Source organism: Petaurus breviceps, unplaced genomic scaffold (genome assembly GCF_028583685.1).
Source record: "Petaurus breviceps papuanus isolate PSGF00001 unplaced genomic scaffold, PetGlider_PUasm1.0 90919, whole genome shotgun sequence".
NCBI lineage: Eukaryota > Metazoa > Chordata > Mammalia > Diprotodontia > Petauridae > Petaurus > Petaurus breviceps.
The window spans coordinates 19,905,984-19,931,827 of record NW_027187378.1 but is presented as its reverse complement, the minus strand read 5'-3'; the positions used below and the strand labels follow the sequence as shown (position 1 = coordinate 19,931,827).

The 25,844-nt window shown below is 36.3% G+C and overlaps 1 protein-coding gene across 1 annotated transcript in view; it reads left to right on the top strand.

Moving 5' to 3' along the window:
* The window catches only part of APMAP (adipocyte plasma membrane associated protein), a 37,848-nt gene that overhangs the window by 216 nt on the left and 11,788 nt on the right, over window positions 1-25,844 (top strand). The window contains exons 2-5 of the mRNA XM_069075539.1: window positions 9,492-9,608; window positions 13,681-13,796; window positions 21,284-21,376; window positions 22,341-22,457. Of these exons, the coding sequence (XP_068931640.1) occupies window positions 9,492-9,608; window positions 13,681-13,796; window positions 21,284-21,376; window positions 22,341-22,457 (443 nt within the window). The remainder of the gene's footprint in view (window positions 1-9,491; window positions 9,609-13,680; window positions 13,797-21,283; window positions 21,377-22,340; window positions 22,458-25,844) is intronic.

The following is a 25,844-nucleotide window of genomic DNA, read 5'->3' as shown; positions in this document are numbered from 1 at the left end:
AGAGGTCGAGCCGCCCGGCCCAGTATCCTCTGGCTCCCCTGACTCGCCTTCCTGGCCGGGAGGTTGAATGGGGTGGGCTCCGTGGTCCCAAGTCCAGGCTTGGAGGCTTGTGTTTGCATGCATGAGAGTGTGTATGTATCTATGTATGTAAGCATGTGCAAGCATGTATGTGCGTGTGTGAGCACAGAATTCGTCTGCCGTTTGTCCCTCATTCTTTTCCTGAAGCTCCGACTTCCCAGGACTTTAGCAGCCCTGAGTGGATTCTGTCATCCCAGTTACTCCTCCTCCTTATCCTCCTACTGGTTCTTTGGCTTTGCTGTCTTCGCTGGTTTCCCTCACCTGGCCTCTGGCTAGGCACACCTGTCCCCGGGCTTTTCTCTACACTTGTGCCTTTAAACATCTAATTTTCAATTCAGGCCAAAGAGCATAAACTAACCAATGTAAAGAAGACCTAGGCTTTTGCGCTAAATGCCTTTACAATTTAATGGGGGTAGTGATGGGTGAGGAACACACGCAGAAATAAGTACAGAAAGAGGGGAAATTGCTACAAGAAATTTGAGGAGAAACAGGTCACTTCCTGGGGTAGAGGTGAGAATTCAATTAAAAAGTTTATTAAGCACCTACATAGGTTCTTTTTTTTCCCCCATTTTATTTTTTAATCACATAGGTTCTTGATAAATGTTGAGTTGAATCTAATTAGATGTGGAAGTACACATACAGCAATAAATATGAAATGAGGGAGGGGGTAAGGGAAAGCTCTGGCAAAATGCTATGAGAAATTTAAGGAGGAAGAGATTACTTAAAAAAGTTTTTCTTTTTAAAAAGTTATTATGAATTTAGCAAACATAGACGTGAACATTTACATATACAAAGGAGAGAAAAAGAGGATTTTATATGACCTTAAATCTTTTATGTATAATTTGAGTTTTTAAGAAGTATATATTGTATTTATTTATCATCCAAAGTTGGGCCACATGCAAGGGCATGAAGGTGGAAGAGGGCAATGCAAGAATGAAGGAATGAGGAATAGTCTGTTAGGTTTTGGGAAGGTACTCAAGAGGTTTTTGAAGAGTGATGTTATTATAGCACTGTTTTAATAAAAATAATTGCAGTAGTTTGAAGAGTAGAGTGAAGAGAGGATATCTTAAGAGTCAGGAAGACTAATTAGTTAGAAGGGTTGTACAACAGCTTAGTTAACAATTGAAGGCCTAAAATTGAGATGATGTGGTGACAGTGGAAAAAAATAGGGAGTGGATTCAATAGATGTTGCAGAGGCTACCTCTTGTGTATGGAAAGTACATGTTCCTCAGTTCTGCCTTTTAGAATCCCTAACCTCCTTCAAGGATCAGATCAAGTGCCACCCCTTTCAGGACATTTTTTTCTGATCTTCCTCTCTCAATTCTGAAGTTACTTTGTGCATTTATTTTGTATATTTTTTGTATCTGCTTATCTGTATGCCTGTTGTATCACCCAATAGAAACGAACTCGTTGAGGGCAGGAACTATTTCATCTTTATCATTTATCTATAGGGTCTAGCACAGTGCCTTGCACTTGGAATTGACTTTTGATAGTGCTTGCTGAATTGAAGGTAAAGTTGATAAGAATTGACAACTGAAGGGAAAGTTAACAAATGTGAGTCATATTAGAAGCCTGGATGACAGGGGGGATGATGGTGTCATCAACAGAAATAGAAATGTTAAGGACAGTTTTTTTGGGGGGAGGGGCAAGATAGGTTCGGTTTTGGACAGGCGTTTTAGGTACAGGCAATATAACCACTAAGCAGTTGGGATATGGTATTAATGCTCTAGGGAGGGTTTAGGGGTGGAGGTATTGATTTGAATCATCTGCATAGAAGTTATAATTGATGCTATGGTAGAGGAGATGAAATTGCCAAGAGAGATGATGTAGGAAAAGAGAAGAGAAGAATAGAACCTTCAGGAGACACTCAGGAGTTAAGGGGCAGGAGAAAGATGAAGATCCAACAAAGGAGAAGGAAGGAGTGGTTGGAGAGGTAAGAGAAAAACTGAGTGAAATGTTATGGAAGCCAAGAGAGGAGAGCATAACCAGAGGAGGGAACAATTGGAAATGTCAAACTGCTGCAGAAAGGTCAAGAAGATTGAGAATGGCATCCAAATGCTTCGGAGAGGTGAAAAAGAATGGAGGCATGCTCTGTCTTTGGCTAGGGCTCTCCTCACCCCATCTTTAGGAGAACTTAGGTAGGCACTTGATTCCAACGTTGTTCTTAAATTTGAAGCTTTTATCTAAAACTCTTATCACAATTTAATTAAGTGAAATTTTCACAACCCTCTGTGGGTATATAGCTCTTCACCCAGGTATATAGAAGTGAATATAGTCTACAGTGAACTAAATGCCAGAGGGACTGTCTGAATAGGCTTATATGTAAGCCTCTTGTTGTTTACCAAAGGAAAAATGGTAATGCATTTTATGGAGAGGTATTTTTTTTTTTAGCAGACAGAAGAGGTTAATAAATGATATCCTCATTGCCTATGATTCCAGAAAATTAAGTTTTGGGAGAATACCTTGTAATGACACCTGACTTGTGAGGAGAATGAGTATGGTGTAGTGATATAAGTATACTTCTTAAGAGTCAGAAGACCTGCATTAAATACCAGATCATGGGTTACTAGTAATAAGTTATTGGAAAAATCATGTAACCTTTCTGAGCCTCAGTTCCCTCATTTGTAGAATGAGTATAATAATGCTTGCACAATGTGTCTTAGAGGTCTTTGAGGAAAGTGCTTTGTAAACTTAAAAGTATGTGATATAAGAATCCTATACTTTGTGATGCATAATCATATGATTTAGGACTGGAAAGGAAAGATAATTTGGTCCAATCCATACATTTACAGATAAGGAAAACTGAGATCCAGAGATCTGAAGTAACATTGTCCAAACCATTGCTCAAGGAAAAACTAGGATTAGAACTTGGGTTCTTTGAATACCAATACAGTGATAAGACTTTACTGAGGCCCTCAAAGTATATATTCAGTATGTGCAAATGGTATTTTCATTGCTAACCTACAGTGCACATCATTTACTATGTTTACTAGCATTTATTTACTAGCCTCTCAACATAGTTATAGAAAATAACAATAATAATAAATTGTTATTGTTTAGTTGTGTCCAATTCTTCATGACCCCATTTGGGATTTTCTTGGCAAAGACACTGGAGTGGTTTACCAGTTCCTTCTCTATCTCATTTTACAAATGAGGAAACGGAGGCAAACAAGGTTAAGTGACTTGCTTAGGGTCACACAGCTAGTAAGTATCTGAGGCTGGAATTGAACTCCAGGCCTGGCATCTATTCCTTAGCTTCCCTAATCCACTGTCATAGCTCTTTACAGTTTAAGAAGACTTTCACTTCCATTGTCTCTGTTAGATAATCAGGGCAAACACAATACCTATTTTGTAATTGAGGAACAGGCTCCACAAGATTGCTTGATTTGCCTAAAGTCACACAACTGGGAAGTGTCAGATCTTTTAATACTTAGTCCAGTTCTCTTTCCTATAAAACAGTGACTACTTAATAGAAAATCCCAGTGAATGAATTCAGTAATCTGTAGCAACAAATTTTTAAAAAGATTCACTCATACACATTTAGAATAGAAAGATGAAAGAAATACACATTTTAATATTTTTAACAGGTATCTTTTATTGGATATTTGCTAAATATCTAATTCTGAGATCTCTCTTCATACTCCTGTCACTGGGGCAGAATGGGAATGGAGAGGAGGGTTACATTTTTATTGCAGGGATTTACTCTATATTTGTTTAAACTGAATGAATGGAATCATATTATCCTGTTGCCTCATTTTAAATGTATGTTGTAGTGACTGGGTTGCTTTGATAGATTTCCTAACTTTTTTATCAGTCATTGTTGCCACTCTCTTCTTGTATTTTCCTCCTTTCCTTATTTTTTTAAATACAATTTTTATGTAACAGTTTTTATCTTCTCTAATACCTGGATGAGGAAACATTATTGAGGGCCACAAGTTAACAGGAAAAATTAATGGCCACATGCTTGTCTGTTTATCTTCCTTTTTAGAGAGATTCTTTTAACATATACAGAACATTATGGCTGTTTAGATTCTATCATTCACATTACTAATGCTTTTGTCTGAGATTTTTATCCCAAATAGTAATTTTAGGGGGCTTTTCTTATTTTTTCTGATTATTTTCTTTAGCTACTTCAGAAGCCAAGTGTTATAAAATATCAAAATATGAAATAAAGAAGGAAAGCAATGTCCAAAATCAGGGAAAAGAGTTACAATAGGAACATATGGACACTTAAGAATAGGCTTTTGTTGGGATGTTAAGTTGAACAGTGTTAGATAAGCCTATATATAAAGTTATAATTCTGAACATATATATTGGCTGTTGCTTTAAATTTCTGTGAGCTGTAAAGGAGACTGATCCGGTCTTTAATCCTTTCATTCAATGTGTAATATCAGTAAGAGAAGCTTGCTAGCATATAAATATGAAACCTTGTTATTACCCTGTGTCTTTTATTTTCAAATGCTTTACAAACTTAATTGATACAGTGTATATTATAAAACCATTCACTTTTGCAACACAGTTGCTTCTAAGAAGAGACTGCCGCTATGTAATAGTATATACCAACCTTTTATTACTATTTAGAAGAGAAAGTAAAAGATGAATTAAGTTGTTGAATATTAAATTAAAAATTCAATAGCTGTTCTACTCTTTAAGTAAATTTCCTATCTTCTTCCTACTCCACTCTCTATCCCAAATAGGTTTTGTTGTTGTTGTTATTATTTTTATTAGCTTTGTAAATGAGCATGTGGAATAGTGTAGAGCGCTGAGATGAGTCAAGAGACCTGGGTTATCTTTCAAGCATGGCCACTTGTTGAGTAAAATTGAATCACTTAATTTTTTCCCCCTAAAATTTCTCATCCAAAAAATGAAAATATTATGTTTTCTGGTCTATGCCTACGTTTAATGTAATATGAGAACTATGGTGGTAAATTTAAGTTATAATCACTTCTTTGTAGATTTTCTTGCTATTCAACATTTACAGGTAGTTCTAGCTCCAGTAATTACCTTGATCTTTGTTTATAGTTAATTTTCCTGATCCAGGAAAACTGTCAGGTTTATTCAGTTTTTCCCCTCAGAGTTTCTATGATGCTACACAGGTCTTCTCCAGTCAAATAAAACCATATTTCTTAGTCCATAAGAGAAGACAAAAGGTGTTTCTGTTCATTATCCCTTGGTGGGATAATAATGATAATAATTAACATTTATATAGAACTTTAAGGTTTGCTTAGTGCTTAATATATATACTCTTATTTGATCTTTATAACAACTTTATGAGATAGGTACTATAGATATTATTTCCAGTTTATAGAAGCAGATATTGAAACTCAGTTGTGTGTTGTTGCTGGTCAGAAGTGGGACTCCAGCCAACCTGCATCTTCTTGATTCTGAGTATAGTACCATTTCCAGTAGATAATGCTGCCACTGTCGGAGGACCTGGAAAAACCTTTTAATTTGGCTTGTAGAACTCTCCATATAGGTTCACAGAAAATCTTGTAGGTCAGTACTAAGCCTTCAATAACTGGCAGATCATTTAATTGCATCATCATGATTGTTTACTTACTCTTAGAGAATATATGAACTATTTAGTATATGTGTATTTTTTGTAAGGGATAGAGGAATTGCTTGAGGCTGAAATTATCTCCAGAGATTGAAGACAACATGTTTTCTCTAATCTCATGAGGTACCTAAAAGGCAAGGTACCAGTTTTCCTGGCCTGGACATGTCTGCACAAGTTAGGAAGGAAAAACATAAAATGGTTCAACCATTTTGTTAGCAAAAATTATATAGTCTTTAGTTTCAACAAATCAGCTGCATGCAACAAGATGGAGAACAACTATAAGCCCAGTATGAGCCAATGGTGTGATATTATGTTATTTAAAGAGTTGGATTTGTTGTGCATTCTTTCACAGGGCAGAAATGGGTAGAAGTTATAAGGGAGCAGATTTTGGCTCAGTACCAGGAAGAAATTTTCAACAACTGAAGATGTATAAAATGAAATGAGTTTTTTTGTGATCTAGAGAGTTCTTTGTCACTAAAAGTATTCAAGAAGAGTATAAATGACTATTAGGGTTGTTGCAGTGAAATTCCTATATTGTGAAGGAGGTTGGACTAAATGATCTCTAGGACCCCTTCCACCTATAGAGTCTATAACTTTCTAGATATGTTATAGGCAAAATTTTGTGTTTGATAGGATAATGGCTGACTTATAAAAATTGCTTTGGCTGGTTTAAGATAACCATCATTGGTATTGGTTAACACTATTGATAACACTTTTTTTGTGTTGTTTGTAATCAGCATGTTCTGTGAGATGGCAACCAAATAATATTAGGCAAAATGGTTTAATGTTTTCTTTGAGGGTTAGACAAACCAAATGTATGTTGTTAAATGTTTAACAATTGTCTCTCCAAAAAAAATGTAAGCATGACACACTTTAAAATGTAATCTGCATTATTAACATTTTCTTTGTCACTTTCTTAAACCTAGACAATCAATAAAGCAATAAATCAAGCCTTGACTTGTAGCATTTGCCAATTTCTGAGATGTAAATGGTTTAAAAATTTTGACATTTGGCTCTTGTACCAGTTTCAGCTGGCTCCAGCACCCTCTGGTTAAAACCAAATTTTTTCTAGGATAAGTGCAGCATGGTTAATAGAATTAACTTTGTTAGTAATCTGGGAATGCACCTGAGGAACATAAACCTTCAATATGTATTAAAGCCCATCTCCATTTGTGCTACTTATGATGACTTCTCTTATGCTATAGAGAAAATGTAGGGCTTCCACTACACATAGAAACAATGAATCTCCCTTTACTTCCCAATAAAACATGAACAAGCAGTTTGTGAATTTGTTAAAGGTTAACACATAGTGGTAAAAGATTTCCTTATAAGGGATTAGATTTTCACAATTATTGCCTGGGGAACTCTTTCAACACATGGTGTTGTCTAGTCTGTTGCATCAGCTTTAGTTTTAACATCTGAAAAATTCCAGTGGGACCCTATAATGGTGATTATATTCTTGAAAACAACCCTGTGTTCAATCTTCAAAATAAGCAAATTAATGTTTCCACCCTTGAACTTAGAATATATGAATTACTTTTTGTTAGAATCACGGTATTAAAAAAAATACTGAGACTTTATATTTCTGCTTTAACTCAATTTTATTATGTTTGATATTCCTATTTAGTAAAAAGGATTCAGTTTTTGTTTAAATACATTTCTGGAATTAACTCAATTTACCTCAATCTTCCCCGTCTGAATAGAATCAGTAAATTTTGTCTGGCTGAGAGTAGAGGCAAAAATGAAACAGTCTCTACCCTTAAGCCCTTATGTGGGGGAGACTACACACACACACACACACACACACACACACACACACACAAATATATGTATGTGTGTATATACTTATAATATATAACATATGTGTATACAAAAATTTGCAAACTGTATTCAGAGCAAGTTTTTTTTTGTTGTTGTTGTTGGGGGTGGAGAGAAGGGTATTAGCAGCTGGGAGGGAGTCAGGAAGACCTTTTGTACAACATGATTCTTAACCATTTTTGACCTTGATAGGTATCTGGTGAAACCTATGGATACTTTCTTAGAATAATGTTTTCAAATGTATCAAAAGGAATACAAAGGATTACAAAATAAACTAATTATGTTATCTAAATATTTTTCTAAAAATTCACCCCAGGTTAAGATTCTCTTGTGTAGAAAATTTTTCTTGAACTGTCTTCAAGGAAACAAAAGATTTTAAGAGGAAAAGGTGAGGTGAGGTGGAAGTACTTTCCAGGATTGGGAGACAGGTGGGACAGAGGCATAGGAATGGGGCATATAGTTGACACGTGTAAAGAACAACAAGAAGGCCAGTCTGCATAGATCACAGACTTTGGGGAGGGGAATAATATATAATAAGTTTGGAGAGGTAAGTTGGGGCCAGGTCATCAAGATATCTGAAAGCTAAAGAGAGGAGCTCATATATAGAAGCAACAGAGTCTAAAATAGAGTTTATTGAGCAGGATGATTGACATACTTAAGAGTAAGTTAGACTCATCCTTAGGAAAATCTTTTTGGTAACTTTGTAGAAGATGGATTACAAAGTGGAGAGACTCGAGAGAACAATTAGAAAGTTACTACAGTACAGCAGTATATGTTCATGTGTTAGCATGAACACAGCTAATAAACTACCAGTGCTTCTTTAGACATTGACAGCCTCTCATTGTTTAGCTTACAGAATGTTGTGCTTGTGAGCCAGATTTGAGAAATTTTTAGAATGTTTAATTTTTTTTTGTTTTACCTGTATTTTGTTTTTACCCATATTTCCCAATGTATCCTTCCTGTTTCCTCATTCTAGAGAGCTATTGTCAATACATTGAAAAAAACTGACACTATGTAGAGTGCCCTACACTTATAGTCTACTACTATGACAACAAATTTCATCCTTAAAATAGGTATGTTAGTCTTTCCTTTTAAATCTACTGTGGTGTGCAAATGGGACCAGGATCTGGAATGAGACTAACCAGTTTCCCCTGTTTTCCCATGTTTAAGTAAAATCACCTAATTTCTTCTTGTTTGTATTTATTCTCATTATTGTGAGGTGTTTTGGTAAGACTGTGAAAATGGTGTGATTTGGAACAGTTGAAACTATGGGCAAAGAAATGGTGCCTTGAGCAGGTGGTATTTAGAACTCAAGTCTTTAGGGGTGGAGAGGTGGCACAGTGAGTAAGAGGGCCGACCTGGTATCATTTCTGGCCTCAGATACTCAGCACCACACCCAGAAATAACTGGCTGAGTAACCTTGAGCAAGTTACTTAACCCCAATTGCTTAAAAAAAAAGAACTCAAGTCTTTAGTGGTGCCTAAATGGTGAGGTGGATAGAGTGCTAGACCTGGAGTTAGGAAGACATGAATTCAAATGCAGCTTTAGCTTCTTGGTAGCCGTCTGCCTCAATTTTCTCATTTGTAATATGGGGATCATAATAGTGCCTGCCCTCTGAGATTAAAGCACGTAGCATAGTGCCTGGCACATGGTGGGCCCTTAATAAATGCTTGTTCCCTTCTGTCCCCTCCTCTTTTTCTTATTTGACCCTTTACCCACATTCTTTCTTCCAAAGCAGTAAAGCTGAAGCCAATAACTGTCTGGCCTGTACCAGGCAATTTAGTGTTTCCTGCCCTTGGAAGAAACAAAAAACCCAACATGTTTGCTGTTAAAAGGCAAAGTATGCTGGAAAGGGGAGGAGCAATAGTATTAAACTTTAACACAAGTAGCAAAAGCAAATAGCCACTTGTGAAGAAATTAGGTGAGAGGCTCTTCTGCTCCTGGTGTCATTTCAATAGCAATGAAAAAATGTTTAAAGAGATCTGGAATGCTGTTTTAATAGTTTGCTGATTGTGTTTATGTATTTTATTTTTTGCAGCACTTACAGCAGTAGAGTTTTCCAGATGACATTTTTGATGTTAGCAGGGTCCCTTATCATTCCATTGCTCGGGGCAATAACTCTGCTGAATTGCCCCATTGATCCTCAATCACTCAGGTGAGTTGTATTCTCAATTCCCCACAATGATTTTCTAAAGATAATATAATGGAAGCCCCTATTCCTTTAGGGTGAAAGGGGATGATGAAACAAATCTATAATTAATGTTATTATGAGACAGGACAATTTTTTTTGGTGTTTAGATGATTTTTAAAATTTCCTGAGTGCCAAAAGTAGTTTAGGGTAGTACAGTGTATCTATATATCATGATCTGATTTCTGCCATTCTTATAGTGATAAGAATATTTTTAAGCAGAACTTAAATGGCTGAAAAACAGACTTTGTTCTTAAGGAGGAATAAAGTTATGCACAAAAGAAGTTAACTTTAACTTGTCTTATTTAAAGTCTACATATATGCATCCATGTAATATTTTTACATGTGATTAGTGTTTTACTTTTCCTTAGTCATTTGCTAAAAATGCTAATACAATTTAGATTTAGCCAATTAGGTGTATAATGCCAAAAGTGAATAGTTCAGTTTTGCTCTACTCTAGTCAAACAATTGCTTTTATTTATTTATTTTGATAGTTAAATTATTTCTTGAGTAGTATTTTCAGTTCTGGGTACAAACTGAAATGTGTCCAGAGTAGAATAGGTGCATGGGTGGGTGGGGTTATGTTATATGAGAAATGATAGAAGGAACTGGGAACATTTGACCTGGAAAAGAAAAGATTTGGGAGTATTGGGGGTGGAGGTGGGAGCATGGTAGCAGTCATCAAAGATTTTAAGGACTGTCACCTGGTAGGAGTAGGCTAATTGTGTGTATATTATTTCAGCAGGCAGAACTAAGACCAGTCAGTAGAAAAGTTATTGAAAGGCAGATTTCAGTGTGGAGTATAAGGAAAAAACTTTCTGACAATTTAGGCTATCCCAAGAATACAATGGTTTTCTTTCTAGGCAGTGAGTTCTATTTCATGTTCTATGTTATAGAGGACTCTCTTCAGGTGTGGGGGAAAATCCTTTATGAGGTAGGAGGATGAATTAGATGAATTTGAAGACCCCTTTTCAACTCTTAAGATTCTTTTGCCTCTTTTAGAAAAATTTAAAGTAATACAAACTTAGGCTAGTGATTTTTCTGCATGTAGATGGCAAAAGTATTTCACATAAAATAATGGTTGGTATTCTTATGGTATTTAATAGGGCTATCTCTGACCATAACTTTTCTGTAGATAGTTGATTTTTGAAGGCATGTGTCTAACCATATTCCTGTACAGTAGAAATGAATATGTATAAAAGAATATATGTAAAAATTTTCTGTGAATCAGCAAAACATTGTTATTACATATAACCCCTACTTCATATGCTAAATAGATGTGAACTAATGGTAATAAAACAATGAGATGTTTTTAGGTCAGATTTTAAAATAATTTTAAACTTAACCTTAGAAAAATATTTGAATTTTGTTGCTGTTTGTATTTTATATTTCCTCTATGCTATAGATACATATAATTAGGGCTACAGAAAAATAAGGATGACAAGGTAAATATTGAGGTAAATTTAGGGCAAGAGCAAGAGAGAATGATATTATTAGTTAAAGCAGTTGGTAGAAAGTCAATAAAAATTTGTACTTTCACTTATAGCAGCTATAGTACGTCATAGTTCTTGTCCCCTCAACTTAAGTGTAGCCTATGTGCTGCAGTCCTGCTTTTAAGCTTCATTTAAATGGTCATAATTGGAAAATTTTCTTTATAGGTGTTCAGAGAAGCTTTTTATGTGTCACAGAGTAATTAAATTCATTTTTGCCCACAATATTTGCCTGATATGAGCAAGACATTGTGGTAGTTAATGGCAGGTGCTATTTCCTACTTTGGCCAAATGGCTAAATCACTCTGGACCTCAACTTTCATCATCAGTATAATGAAAAGGTTGGATAAGATAATCTCAAAGGTTCCCTTAGTTAGAAATGTTATGAAAAGATTTGGTCTTTCCTCCAGAGATCTTATAGTCAAGTAGGATAGATAATACATAATACTTCTACACAAATAAGTGTGATAGAATAAGTACTTGGGAGAGTTAAAATCAAAGGAATGTCAATTGAAGGAGGATGAGACTACTTCTATCTGTGGAAGATCAGAGAAAGCTTCTTAAAAAGGTAGGATTTTAGTTAGGACTTGAGAATGGGGAAAATTTTAGCAGATGGGGTTTATAGCAGATGAAAGAGTGCAATAGATGGGAAAAAAATTTTGAACCATGAATATTTTACCAATTTATTTGCAGCATTATAAAGTTACATGGAGGGGTTTATGAAATAAGATTGGAATGTTAGGGGTAGGTTGGAGCTAGACTCCATAAATCACTAGACTAAGGTGTATAGATTTTGGTAGTCAGTGGAGTAATTGAATGCTTTTGCTTAGGACAGCAATTTATGAGAAAAAGCCAAATGACCATCCTTTTATTAATTATTCACCAGCCATAATTGATAAAATGATTAATTACCCAGAAATTGTCTCTTGGACTTTTTATACATCATATTTCCTTCCTTCCTCCCCTTCCTTCTTCCCCACTGAGAAAGCAAAAAAAAAAATCCAAAAAAACAAAACCAAACCAAACCCCTGTTACAAACATATATAATCAAATATAAACAAATTCTCAAATTGGCCATGTCCAAAACATTATGTCTCAGTTTATACTGAGTCCATTAGTTCTCTATCATGAGGCAGGTAGGGCAGCATATTTCAACATGAGTCCTTTGGAACCGTGAGTGATCATTGTGTCTTTCATAGTTGTTTGTCTTTTCAATAGTGTTATTGTTCACTAAATTGTTCTCCTGGTACTACTCACATCATTTTGCATCAATTCATATAAGTCTTCTTAGGTTTTTCTGAAACTGTGCTTCATCATCTCTTACAATACAGTAATGTTAGTGTAATGTTAATAAAGCTTACTGTGGAGTCAAATGGATAGGAAAATAAGTGAAGTTAGAACATGTGATCAAGGACTGGGTAAATAAATAGAAGGGAACAAATTCATGATAAGGCTAAAGAGCAGGTTCAGTAGGAAGGAGTTCATGGGAGAAATAGAAGGATAGGAAGTTGTAGTCAGAGATGGTAATTTCAGAGTATAGAATCTTGAAGACAGAACAGTTTGAAGGGATGGTGAAGTCTAAGATGTGCCCTAGGTGTGTAGTTAAAATAAAGTTCAGTTGGAGGGCAGAGAAGTTGAAAAGGTTGAAGAATTATATGATCCCTGTATAATGAGTGTCATCTGGTCACATAGGATGTTGGTAGGACATAAAGTGGAAAAGGAGACTGAACCAAGATATTTAAGCCATTAAGGAAGGTAGAAGACTGCTGTTTCTGGAGTCATCAGATGGTATCAAATAGAATAGGGACCAGATGGAATAAATAGTTGGTATGGCTTCAAAGAAGATTATTAAATAGTAGTGATAGAATAAGGGACTTGAACTGAGAATAGAGAGCAAGAAGTATGCCTTTCTCTCTTGCTTTATAGGTTGGAAGGAATGGAAATAGTGGCCACCATTACAAAGTTGAGGTGTCATTATGGGAAGTCAATTTGAGGATGTAGAGAAGTATAAGAAGAAACGATAGGGGATGGAGAGGAGTACAGTAAAGCATGAGTTCTAGAGGATGTGGTAGAAAGAGTTAATAAAAGTTCTCAGGGATAGATTGGGCCTAGGGAGAGAAAGTTGAGGTAGCTATGTGATTAGGGGAGAAGAAGGCAGAGCAGAAGAATTTGCTTTTTTATTCAGGGATGAAGATTTAAAGAGACATTTAACAAATGATCATTAAACCATTCATAAAATGGTTTTGGTCTAAATGTAATGCTTTATATTTTTGTTTTAAATGATGTTTTCATTCTATAATTTTAGTTTTCTTACTTCCTGAAACAACTTCTAATGCTTCTGGTTACTTCTGCTAAGTTTATGACAACCAAATTTATCTAAGGAACACATCCTCTCCATTAATAGAGCTATGATAGATAATACTAACATTGTAGTTTTTGTATCTCTTACATCAAATGGTGTAGTCCTATGCCCATAGTAAATTCTCAATAAATATTTTGTTGCTCTATTTATTGTTTACTTGAATAAATTAAATTTCATTCCTTTATAGTTTCAAAGAGCCTCCCTTTCTACTTGGAGTTCTGAGACCAAATGTGAAGTTGCAACAGGCAGAAAAGTTATTTGAAAACCAACTTATTGGTCCAGAGTCCATAGCCAATATTGGTGGTAAGCATGTAAAACCATTAAGTACAGAAATATTTTTATTTGTCTTTTATTTCTTAGAGGGAGTCTGTTCTGTTATTGGCTTCCCAACTTTCTAAGTGGAAATCTATATTGTTTATTAACTTTGGAATATTTATATAATTAGTTGGACAACTTGTTTTTAGTTTTTAGGCTAGTCAATTAAAATGCAAAGCCATGTTTTAATAGTAATTAATTTGAAGGTGACCTGCATTGGGTATCATGATATGTTTTTAATATATAAGTATACACACACACATACACACATTTATTTAAATACAAGAAGATGAAAAATAACATTGGTGGTTTAATTATGACAATTTATTTGTAAGACTGGAAGAATAACTGTTGCCAGTTTGCCTTCCTCTCAGTTCATTTTGTTGCAATAAAGAGATAATTCCCAGTTAGTGTATTAACTGTCTTTGTAAGGACTTTGCTCAATCTGGAAAGATTCATTTAAAATCAGCCTTGTGTTGGACTTAGACAAGTTGTACAAGAATTTATCTGAACAAGGTTGGTTTTACCTCAGGATGATAAACTGGGTATTGGTGGTCATGGTGTAGCCTAGATTCTATCTCAGGTATCTGTGAGCAAGATATTTCATATCTGTTGGGTATATAAACTGGGAGTTGTGAATAGGAATAAATAATGGACCAATAAAAAGAATTCTGTACCCTACAGCAATATGAAGAGTAGTGAGCAGTTCATTTTGGTAAATCATTTTGCATTGCTTAATATATAATGTTTATCACTCCAAAAATCTCAATTTTATTGTCATTGAAATAGTTACAGAAAGGTTTTAATAATTAGACTGTTTTTGTGCCCTTCCTTTCCTGATGGACTACTTTGGGTAGTCTCTATCTCCACATTTTTGGCCATTCTTTGCTCAGAGCTGTGCAACATTTTAGCTGGAGAAAAATAATTTTAAGATGTTGGATATTTTTCTTCACGGATACATAACACTGTTAGAGGTATTCTTGTAAAGTATTTTTTATTAAATAGAACTTTTAATTTTCTTTCTTTTTTTTAAAGCAATTGGGGTTGAGTAACTTACTCAAGGTTACACGAACAATTATTTCTGGATGTGGTGCTAAGTGTCTGAGCCAGGATTCGATCCCTAGATCATCCTGACACTGGGGCTGGTGCTCTTACTCTCTGTGCTACCTGGCCGCCCCAAGAACTTTTAATTTTCTTTTAGAAATGACTACACTTAGAATTTTAGAAAATTTGTTTTTGTTCTTTGGATAAAAAGTAAGTGAAAAACAAGCTCAGATGGAATTTGGCCAGCTTTAAAAGTTACTATTATTATTGTTGTTATTATTAGCTACTGCTTCACAAACCACAGTTCTCATTTTTTCTCTCAATTCCAAAATCTATTTCTCCTTACTGTTCATTATGGTTATTTTCCTAATTATTACCAAGATACTGTTAAAATTAGCAGCTAAATTAGCTGTTTTCTGATATTAGAAATGTGAATATTTTGGTGATTCAATTGATGACCTTCCTTGTCTATGTTTGGGGCAGATTAGGGAACAAATAGGGTCATGGTAGGAAGATAAATAATATTTAATGACTGATCCTAGAATTTTCCATGCATGGAAGCCACATAAGGTTTCAATACCTTATTTTTTGGATGGATGGAGATGTTACTTTTCTTGTTGTTGCTTTTTGGAGGGCAATTGGGGTTAAGTGACTTGCCCAAGGTCATGTGGCTAGTTTTTGTGTTAAGTGTCTGAGGTCAGATTTGAACTCAGGTCCTCCTGACTCCAGGGCCAGTGCTCTACTCACTGCACTACCTAGCCGGCCCGAGATGTTATTTCTAATGGAGAGATTATTAATAAACTGTTTCAGACTTGTGCTTTCATTGGTCAGTCTACAAACATTTATTAAATGCTTATTGTATTGCAGACTGTTCACAGGGAATACAAAGAAAGGCAAAAAATACAGCCCCCAAAGCATTTTATTTTTGATCTTGGAGGTAATAGGGAGCAACTGGACTTTACTAAGTAGGGTAGATGTCATGGTCAAAGCTGCGCTTCAGGAAGAACAATTTGACATTACCGTGGAGAATGGTTTGGAGTAGGGAGCGAGTCCAGTTAGAGGCTATTGCAATAGTCCAGGTCGGAGATGAGGGGCCTTTCAAGTCGTAGGTGTGAGGGGGGCGGAGTGTGTGGGAAGTGTTCGGAATGCGTATGAGGAGCACATGTAGAGAGGGGGGCTGTGGGGGGCGCTGGCGGGCGCTGGGGGGCGCTGGTGGGCGCTGGGAGGCGCTGGCGGGCGCTGGCGGGCGCTGGGGGGCGCTGGGAGGCGCTGGGAGGCGCTGGTGGGCGCTGGGGGCTGGATATGTAAATTTAAAATCATGTATGAGAGAGGTGATCACTGAACCCATGGGAACTGATGAGGTAGACTGTCAAAAAAGATAGTATAGCGGCGGCTGGGTGGCACTGGCCCTGGAGTCAGGAGGACCTGAGTTCAAATCTGGCCTCAGACACTTAACACTTACTAGCCATGTGACCTTGGGCAAGTCACTTAGCCCCAGTTGCCTTGCCTTCCCCCTTCCAAAAAGCAAAAAAAAAAAAAAAAAAGATTGCATAAAAGACAATAGAAGAGGGTTGCTCAAATGACAATACTCTCTTAGAACAGGTTGGGATGAAAAGAGGCACTCTCAAATCCCTCCCAAACCCCAAATCACTGGGACCCAGACTTTTTGTATCTTAGATTATTTTTATATGCTTATGTGACTATGAAGCTGTGGTAGAGAACCTGGGACTGATTTAATCTGGTGCTAGGGACAGCTTTGACTCCATTTAGAGAAAATAATCCGTGGTGGTAAAAGAGAAGGAAGAAGAATCTGTAGAGAAGAAGCTGTATCGGGGAATGCTATGAAATATTAATCCTATCACATGGGCCCAGTCAGAGTCTTGGGAGACATTCATGGTTAGTAGCCATGATCAGGACAAAGATGCATGCAGCAAAGGAGATTGAGAAGAAGTTGTCAGACTAGGAGAGAGCAGTGTTAGGAAAACCTAGAAAAGAGAGAGTATCCAGAAGGAGACGGTGAGCAACAGTCTCAAATACTATAGAGAGGTCAAGAAGGCTAAAGATTTAGAAAAAGCCATTAGATTTAGCAATTAAGTGCTTACTGGTGATTTTGGAGAGAACAGTTACAGTTGAATAATCAGGTCAGAGCCAGATTGCATGCAATTCAGAATCTAGGGACAGGATAGGAATTGGAGTGTCAATGGCTTCCTCAGGGAGTTTAGCCAAGAATAAGAGGAGAGATATAAGACAATAATGAGGATCTTAGAATTAATGAGAATATTTTTCTTATAGAATGGGAGATTTCATGGGTGTATTTGTAGCAATCACAGAAGGATCCAGTAAACAGGGAATAATTGAAGATTAGAGAGAATGGGGATGATGGTGGTGGCAACCTGCTAGAGAAGAGAGGAAGGGAAGGGATCAAGGGTGCATGCTGAGGGATTTTCTTGGCAAGGAGGAGGGCATATTAGTGACTCTAAATCATTAACTTATCACACTTTTATATTTTATGTGGAAGGAAATTTCTAGTAATTGTTTCATGACATTTGGTCAACATTAATAATAAACACTGACGCAAGAAGGTGCTTTGGGTTCAGACTTTCAGACCACAGGCAGGTGTTAAATGGAGACATTTATGTTTCTTTAGGTATATGTCATACTTCTTTCCCTCTGTTCTAGTTTGCCTAGAAATAATAATAATAATGATAGCATTTATTTAGCATTTTAAGATTTTCAGTGAACTTTAGATGCTATTTTACTTCATCTTTACAACCCTGCGAGGTAGGTGCTATTATTATTCTTCTTTTAAAGATGAGGAAACTGGAGCGGCTAGGTGGTGGATACAGGGCACCGGCCCTGGAGTCAGAGGGACCAGAGCTCAAATCTGGCCTCAGACACTTGACACACTTACTAGCCATGTGACTTTGGGGAAGTCATTTAACCCCAATTGCCCTCCAAAAAATAATAAACAACAACAAAAAAATAAAGATGAGGAAACTGAAGCTGAGAAGGGTTAAATGACTTGCTTGGAGTCACAGTTATTAAGTGTCTGAGGCAGGATTTGAACTTGGGTTTTCCTGACGTCATAGAAAGTACTCTATCCATTATGCTTCCCTAGACCTTTTAAAGAAAATGGAAAATTTTATTTCTTGGTTAACTTACTTTAGCAATCAGTCTTCTAGAATGGACAGTTGTAAAGACTTTTACAATAAGTTACATGACGGATTTTGCATATCTAAAATTTTAAAAACTGTGTGCATATATAGTAAATACTATGTATATATGCATATATATAATATAGTAAATACTATATACTATGTGTATGACAACACACACAAACCCATATCCACACCCACACACAGGGTTCTATTAGGTATCCTTTGATCACTCCCAGTTCTAAATCTATGCTGATATGAATAAAGAGCACCCCACTTTATATTTACTTGACTGACATTTAGTTTAGCAAACATTTATTAGACACTTTTGTCCACTTTTTGTCCAAGGTCTTTTATTAAGTATACAGATAGAAAGATGAATAATGCAATAGTCCCTGCCCTAAAAGAGTTTATAACCTACTAGATGAAATCTCACCTCCCCCCACAACTCCCCCTACATGTATAACCCAAGGTATGCTTTGATAGAGGAATGTGAGAGATCTAGACAAAATACTTTTCAGAATATTTGAGTGGGGAGAGATCAATGCCTCATGTGGGAAAAGCTTAATGGTGCCTGGTCTTGACCTTGAAAGCAGAAAATGTTTTTACCAAGTAGATAAGAAGGAGTATGTTCCAGGCATAGAGGAAATTACATGTGTTAATTTTAAATAGGTGACATCCAAACAATTTGAATGGATCTCTAATGAATTATTTATCAGTAAATCAATCAAGGAGCATTTATTGAGTACCTGCTATATACCAAACAGTGTTCTAAGCACTGGGGATATGAAAAGACACAAAAGATAGTCTTTGCCTTCCAAGAATTTATAATCTAGTGGGGGAGATAAGAAACAAATCATATACAAAGCAAATTTATAATCATATATAAATATTATATATATAAATCATATAAAAAACAAATCATATAAAAAGCAAATTATATACAGGACAAATAGGAGATAAATAATAGAGGGAAGGCACTAGAATTAAGAGGGGTTGGGGAAGACTTCCTGTGCAAGGTGGGATTTTCATTGGGACTTAAAGGAAACCATGGAGGTCAATAGTTGGAGCAGAGGAGGGAGAGCATTCCAGACTTGGGAGATAGCCAGAGAAAATGCCCACAGCTAAAAGATGGAGTGCCTTGTTTTTGGAACAGCCAGGAGGCCAGGGTCACTGTACAGAAGGTATAAAGTATAAGAATACTGGAAAGGTAGGAGGAAGTTAGGTTATAAAAGACTTTGAATGCTGAACAGAACTATATTTGCTCCTAGAGGCAATAGGATAGGAAGCCACTGGTGTTTATTCAGTGTGTGTGTGTGTGTGTGTGTGTGTGTGTGTGTGTGTGTGTGTGTGACATTATTGGACTTGCATTTTAGGAAAATCACTTTATTGGCTGAATGGAGGATGAATTGGAATGGGGAGAGTATTGAGGAAGGCAGACCCACAAGCAGGCCATTGCAATAATCAAAGCATGAAATGCTGGGACCCAGCATTAGAGTGGTGGCAGTGTCAGAGGGGAGAAGGGGGCATATTCAAAAGATGATATTGCAAAGGTTAAATGGACAGGCCTTGGCAACAGGTTGGATTATGGGGGTGAGAGATAGTGAGGAATCTAAGATGACTGCTAAGTTTCCATCTCGAGGGACTGAAAGGATAGTGTTGCCTCCTATAGTAATAGGGAAGATAGGAAAGGGGAAAGGTTTAGGGGGAAAAATAATTCTGTTTTGGATATACTGAGTTCAAGATGTCTAGTGAACATCCAGTTTGAGATGTCTAAAGGACAGTTGGAGATGTGAGATTGGAGGTCAGCAGAGAGGTTGGGGCAGGTAGGTAGATTTGAGAATCATTAGTATAAATATGGCAATTAAATGCATAGGAGCTGATGAGATCACTAAATGAAGTGGTGTAGAGGGAGAAAAAAAGAGGGCCCAGGACAGAACCCTGAGAGACACCTATGGTTAGAGGATGTGATCTGGAAGAGGCTTCAGCAAAGAAGAGAAGGAGTGGTGAGATAGGTGGGAGGAAAACCAGGAGAGAGTGGTGTCCCCAAAACCTAGAAAGCAGAGAGTATTGAGGAGGAGGGAATGATCAACAGTGTCAAAGGCTGCAGAGAAGTCTAGGAGAATGAGGGGAAAAAAAGGCCCATTGGATTTGGCAACTAAGAGAACATTGGTAACTCTGGAGAGAGTAGTTTTAGTGGAATAAAGTTAGAAACTGGATTTCAAGGCTTAACTTCTTACAAGAAGACAGGGAAAGGAGAGAAACTGGAGGCATCTATTGAAGACAACCTTTTCAATGATTTTAGCTGCAAAGGGCAGAAGAGAAGATATGGGATGGTAATTAATGGGGATAAGAAAGGTCAAGTGACAGTTTTTTAGGATAGGGGAGATATGAGCATATTTGTAGGCAATAACAAATGAACCAACAGAACAGAAGAGATTGAAACTAAGAAAGAATAACAGAAGGACAATCTTTGGGAAGAGACAGGGTGTAATAGCATCACTTGAACAGGTGGAGGGGTTGGCTCGATAAAGAGTAAAGTTACTTCATCAGATGAAACAGGATAATGGAGATAGTTGCAGAAGTCATCTGAGTGGTAGCAGATGAAGAAGGAAAAAGAGGGAGTTCATTTTTTTTTCTATAAAATGAGTCAGGTTCTCAGCTGAGAGAGTGGAGGGAGGGGGAGTGAGCCATAGGAGATTTGAAAAGGACTAAAAAGGTTTAGAAGAGCTGCTGGGGAGAGTGGGATAGTGAGCTGATAAAGGAGGTATAGTAGGATTGTCTAACAGCAGTAAGGGTTCAGTTGAAGTTATGTAGCAAAAATTTGTAGTGGGAGGACAAAGACAAGAATCACACAGTCTAAGAAGGCATAGCTATGTTGTGTTCTGTGTCACTGGAGGGAGTACCCAAGAGATCACAAGTCCTTTGAAGTATTCCTTAATTTTCCACTGGTGTTTGGATTAGTGGCTATAAAACTTTCTCCAGGCATTCCTCTAAACACTCACCATATTAATCATATGCATCCTGAGTTATATTCAAACCAAAGAGACAATTCTTTAAGCATAATATACTTTTCCATATATGTAAAATATTGTGGAGCTTTGCCCTCAAAAATGCCTTTTCCCCCCTGTTTTATTTCAGGGCAAAGTGGAGTTAAAGTCACCTGTAATTTTTTTGAGCATTATGTTGGAAGATGACATATATGTAAAAATATTTATGATGTTAGAGCTCTGTAGATACTATACTCAAGTAACCTCTCTTCCCTATTTTTTCCAGATGTTTTGTTTACTGGCACTGCTGATGGTCGGATTGTAAAACTTGAAAATGGAGAAGTAATTACAATTGCCAGACTTGGTAAAGGCCCTTGCAGTAAGTCAATGAAGAATTCTCATACATTTCTTGAAATCTTCTGGAGAGACACTGAGTTATTCCATATAACTACTTGAATTTAGAGATCAGATAAACTTTTCATGGTCTACCAATGGAAAGAGCAATGGTCAGGAAGTTGAGAGACCCCTGTATTCTATTAACAACTCCTCTAGGTCTATCCATATAACCTAATGACTACTGGAATAATTTTAGCTGTGCTGCCCAACTTCTCTTTATTTTGCTTTGGTATTGTAGTACTAAGACATGGAAATATTTATCCTTTATTGCATTGTTCATTTGCATGGACCAATATTCATTCTTCTGTGAACCTCATAGTCAATCTAGACTTCAGTGTTGCCACCTAAGTCCTTTGTCTGTTTTGCATGGCACTGTAGCTGTTACATTAATCTGTATAGAGTTGAAAGCCTATTTGAAATGGGAAATGTCCCAAGATGATTAAGTTTTTGGAAATAGAAATTGAACACTTAAATACCAATTGTCATAGGTTTGGCAAATTAGCTTTACAAAGAGAAAAAAATAGATCCATAGACTGATATAAAACTATGTTTGAAAGATTAGTTTGGGTTTTCTGATTAGTAGAAAAAAGTTTTTTAGGTCAGGGTGATGGTATAGCCCACTAAGATAAATGGTAGCTTTTGGAGGCTGTCACTAACTTAACTGAGAAAAGTCTGAAAATCCTAAGACAAGATGAAGCGAGATAGTGGTAGTTATTGCTAAGCACATTCTCACCCTTTCAAAAAGTCGATGTAGTGTATAGAGATCATGACTAACCTGGCAAGGCAACATTAATCAGGTGAAATCTTAACTATATACCATAATTAGTCTTTTATTGGTATTATGTGTAGGAAAAGAGTAGTAATGAAGATACTATGGAAGATAATTAATCTGCTATGGGTAGAATTCTGGTTTGAGAATTAATGTTTCTTTCCATTTGTCTTCCTAGAAACCAAAGAAGATGAACTTGCTTGTGGAAGACCACTTGGCATACGAGTTGGGCCTAATGGTACACTTTTTGTGGCAGATGCTTACCAGGGAATATTTGAAGTGGATCCCAGTACAGGTATGCTGTGACCCTTTATAGTATCATTATTTTGTTAACCTCAAACTCTTCTTTGAATTAACTTTATATTCCTTGACTTGCATTAGAATTTGAATCACAACAAATCGTTCTATAATATTTTCTCATTCACTTGATTATATATAAATCATTAACCTACAACAATCCTTTTCAACATTTTATTTTAAAAATTATAAACTTAATAATCATCAACAAAACAAACACATAAAAGTGACAGAATAAGTTTGTTCTATGTCCCTTTAATGGACTGCCCTGAAGTTATATACCTTTTGACTCTTGTTTTCCTTCTTTCCTTTTTTTAAAAATATGGTCTAGTTACTGTATATAAAGTTCTGGTTTTTCAAATTTTTTCACTGTATTTCCTCATATAGACATTTATTCTTAATGTGCTTTATATTTATTGATTTTTATAGCTCCATAATTTCCATGATTTAGTCAGTTGTTCTCTAAATATTGGTCATATAGGTTGTTTTGTTTTTTAAAAAATTCTACATAGAGTAGCTGTGAATGTTTTTATATATCTAGGTTTTTTCATGGTGTTTTGGGGATAGGACCCTAGCAATGAGATAACTGTGTTGAACTGTATGATCTCCTTTGAGGTTCTAATTGCACATTGCCATGTTGCTCTCCAAAATGTCTGAAGTAGCATATAGTTTCACAAATATTGTTTCTCCACAGACCAACCAAAATTGGATTTTTAAAAATTTGCTATTCTATTGAATATAGGTTTGTATATGTAGGTTGTCTTAATTTTCTATTCCTCTGATTATTTTGGGTATTTTGAGCATCTTTTCATATAGTTATCGCCAATTTATATTTCCTCTTTCATAAATTGTCTACTCATTCTATTTGACTATTATTAGTATTACTAGTAGTAATTAGTGGGGTAATATTATTGCTCTTATCTTTATGCATTATTTTTTATACATTATAAATGTCAGACTATTTACTCCTAATAATTTTTCCAATCCATTTTTTCTTTTAATTTTAGGGTTTTTTTTAAAACTGCAAAATCCTTTTTCATTTGTGTAATTGTAATGGGAATTTGAAGATCTTCCCTGCCCCTTAATAGACCTAGGGGGGAATTTGAAGACTTCTCCTGCTTTTAAAGTAAACTCTTCCCCCTAATTGGCTGAATGTAATCACATGGAGCTTGTGATGGAGGAAATTTGGTAAAGGTTGGAGCAGAGCCCAGGGGGGGAGCTTCCCTGCTGTGAAGATAAACTCTGCCCCCTAATAGGCTAAATGTAGTCACATGGATCCTGTGGTGGGAGGAGTTAGCTGAAGGGAAGCAGAGCCTACAGGAAGCTGGTAGCCAGAGCCAGAGAGACTGTGGGAGAGAGTAAGTTGAGGCAAGCAGCTACAGTTTGTGAGTAAATATTGATCTTGTATTGGTTTGTGGGAAGGCTGAAGGATGCTGTGACTCCCACTGTTATTATGACTTCTGAATATCTTTGGTACAATGATGGAACCAGTTTATTGGTTTTGGGATTTGGTTTTCTGGTGTCTAAATAAAGGCTTCAGTTCTGTCCTCTACCTGGAGAATCTGGTATATTTTGTGATTGAGCATTGTACAGGACTATTTATAATCTTGGTCAGTGCTGTAAATATTGCATTGGCAATCAGTAATCAAGTTCATTAATTTTTGTCTCCAATAATTTTTTTTCTCATTGATTAAAAAGTCTCTCCTACCTATATTGAGATAAATGTTTCAATTTTTTTCTAGTTTTTAAAAAAAAGATTTTAAAGTATTTAGATTACTGATCCAGTTAGAGTTTACTGTGGTATGTGGAATGGATCCAAACCCATTTTTTGTCCGCTCTCTAATGTTTCCAGAAGTTTTTAATGAATAGTGATTTCATTCCCTAGTATTTAATTGAGGAATTTATCTAGAAGTAATCTTTTATATTCATTGATGTCAATTAATGGGTTCCCTATATTCTTTTTCCAGTGCCATATAGTTTTAAAAAAAATACTTTATGTATTATATTTTAATATCCAGCTTTGTTATTTCTCCTTTGCCATCATTCTTTTTCATAGTTCTTAACATTCTTGTCTGTGTTTTTCAATATTAATTTTACTTTTGATGAGGGATGGCTCCCAATAGGTTCAGCAGGGACTCTGATCTTATCTTAAGACCAGAACCTGCGATTCAGTCTGGAAAGAATTCAGCTCAGCCTTACTTGGAGTCAGAGTTGAAAAAGTTTATTTTATGCTTTTACAGAAGCGGGCAAGAGTCCTTAGGGGACTTTTTGCAAGTGAAATGGGGCATAGGCTTTTACTTTTAAAGGGTAGGGCTGCCATTGTCAGGGCCGACAGGATGGATGTAAGGGAACCTAGGCTAACGTGACTTCAGTGCATAGATAAAAGTTAGGGCTGACTGAGAGGAACGTGTGACTTCACTGCATGGATAAAAGTTTGAGGAGTTTAACTTGGAGATGAGATTTGGACCAGACAGGAGGAGACATGAGGCAACTACAATAGGGCTAGATTAAGCAAGGACAAAGGAGTCACAAGTTGTTGCCTGGGCAGAGTGTGGGATAGGGGGAAGGGGCAGAGTTTGAGGCTGGGAAAGGGAAACATGATTTTACAGACTGGTTTTACAAATTGATGTTACAAAGTTTTACAGACTGATGTTACAAATATAGATCCCAAGCACCCCATCATTACTGATATTACAAATTGGTATTACAAATAGATTTTACAAACATAGATCCCAAGCACCCCATCAGTTTGACTTTGTTTAATTCCAGACTAACATCACTGTTTTGCATATTTTATATTATATTTTCTATATTGTATTAAATCTCTAAGTTAGTTTGGGAAGTATTGCCATTTTGCTATATTTAGGAGATCTAGTCATAAGCAGTTCAGTTCACCCTTGAATTCTATCAAAATAATTTTATTCATTGTATAGGTCCTTTGTATGTCTTGTATGTATGAGACAACTTGGTATAGTGGGAAGTGTGCAGCAATTTGGATTCAGAAGACCAGTCACATCCTAGGTCTGTTCCACATTAACTGTCCCAAGATTACATAATCTTGGGCAAGCTGCTTAAAATTTCTGGGCCTCAGTTTGCTCATCTGTAAAATCGAGGTTGAGAATAGGTGATTTCTAAGGTCGCTTCGAGTTCCAAGTCTCTGATTCTAAGTTAGTACCCTGAAGATATTGATATAATTTGGCTTTTTCTTTGCAATTCATAGACTTAGAGTATTGCCTAAAGCACTGAGAAATTAGGTGACTTGTCCATTATCATCAAGCCAGTATATTTCAGAATCAGGTTTTGAGCCCCAGTTCTTCCTGGCTTTAAGGCTGCCTCTCTACTACACCACATTTTTCCTCAGGGTGTGTATAAGTATCTGTAGTGA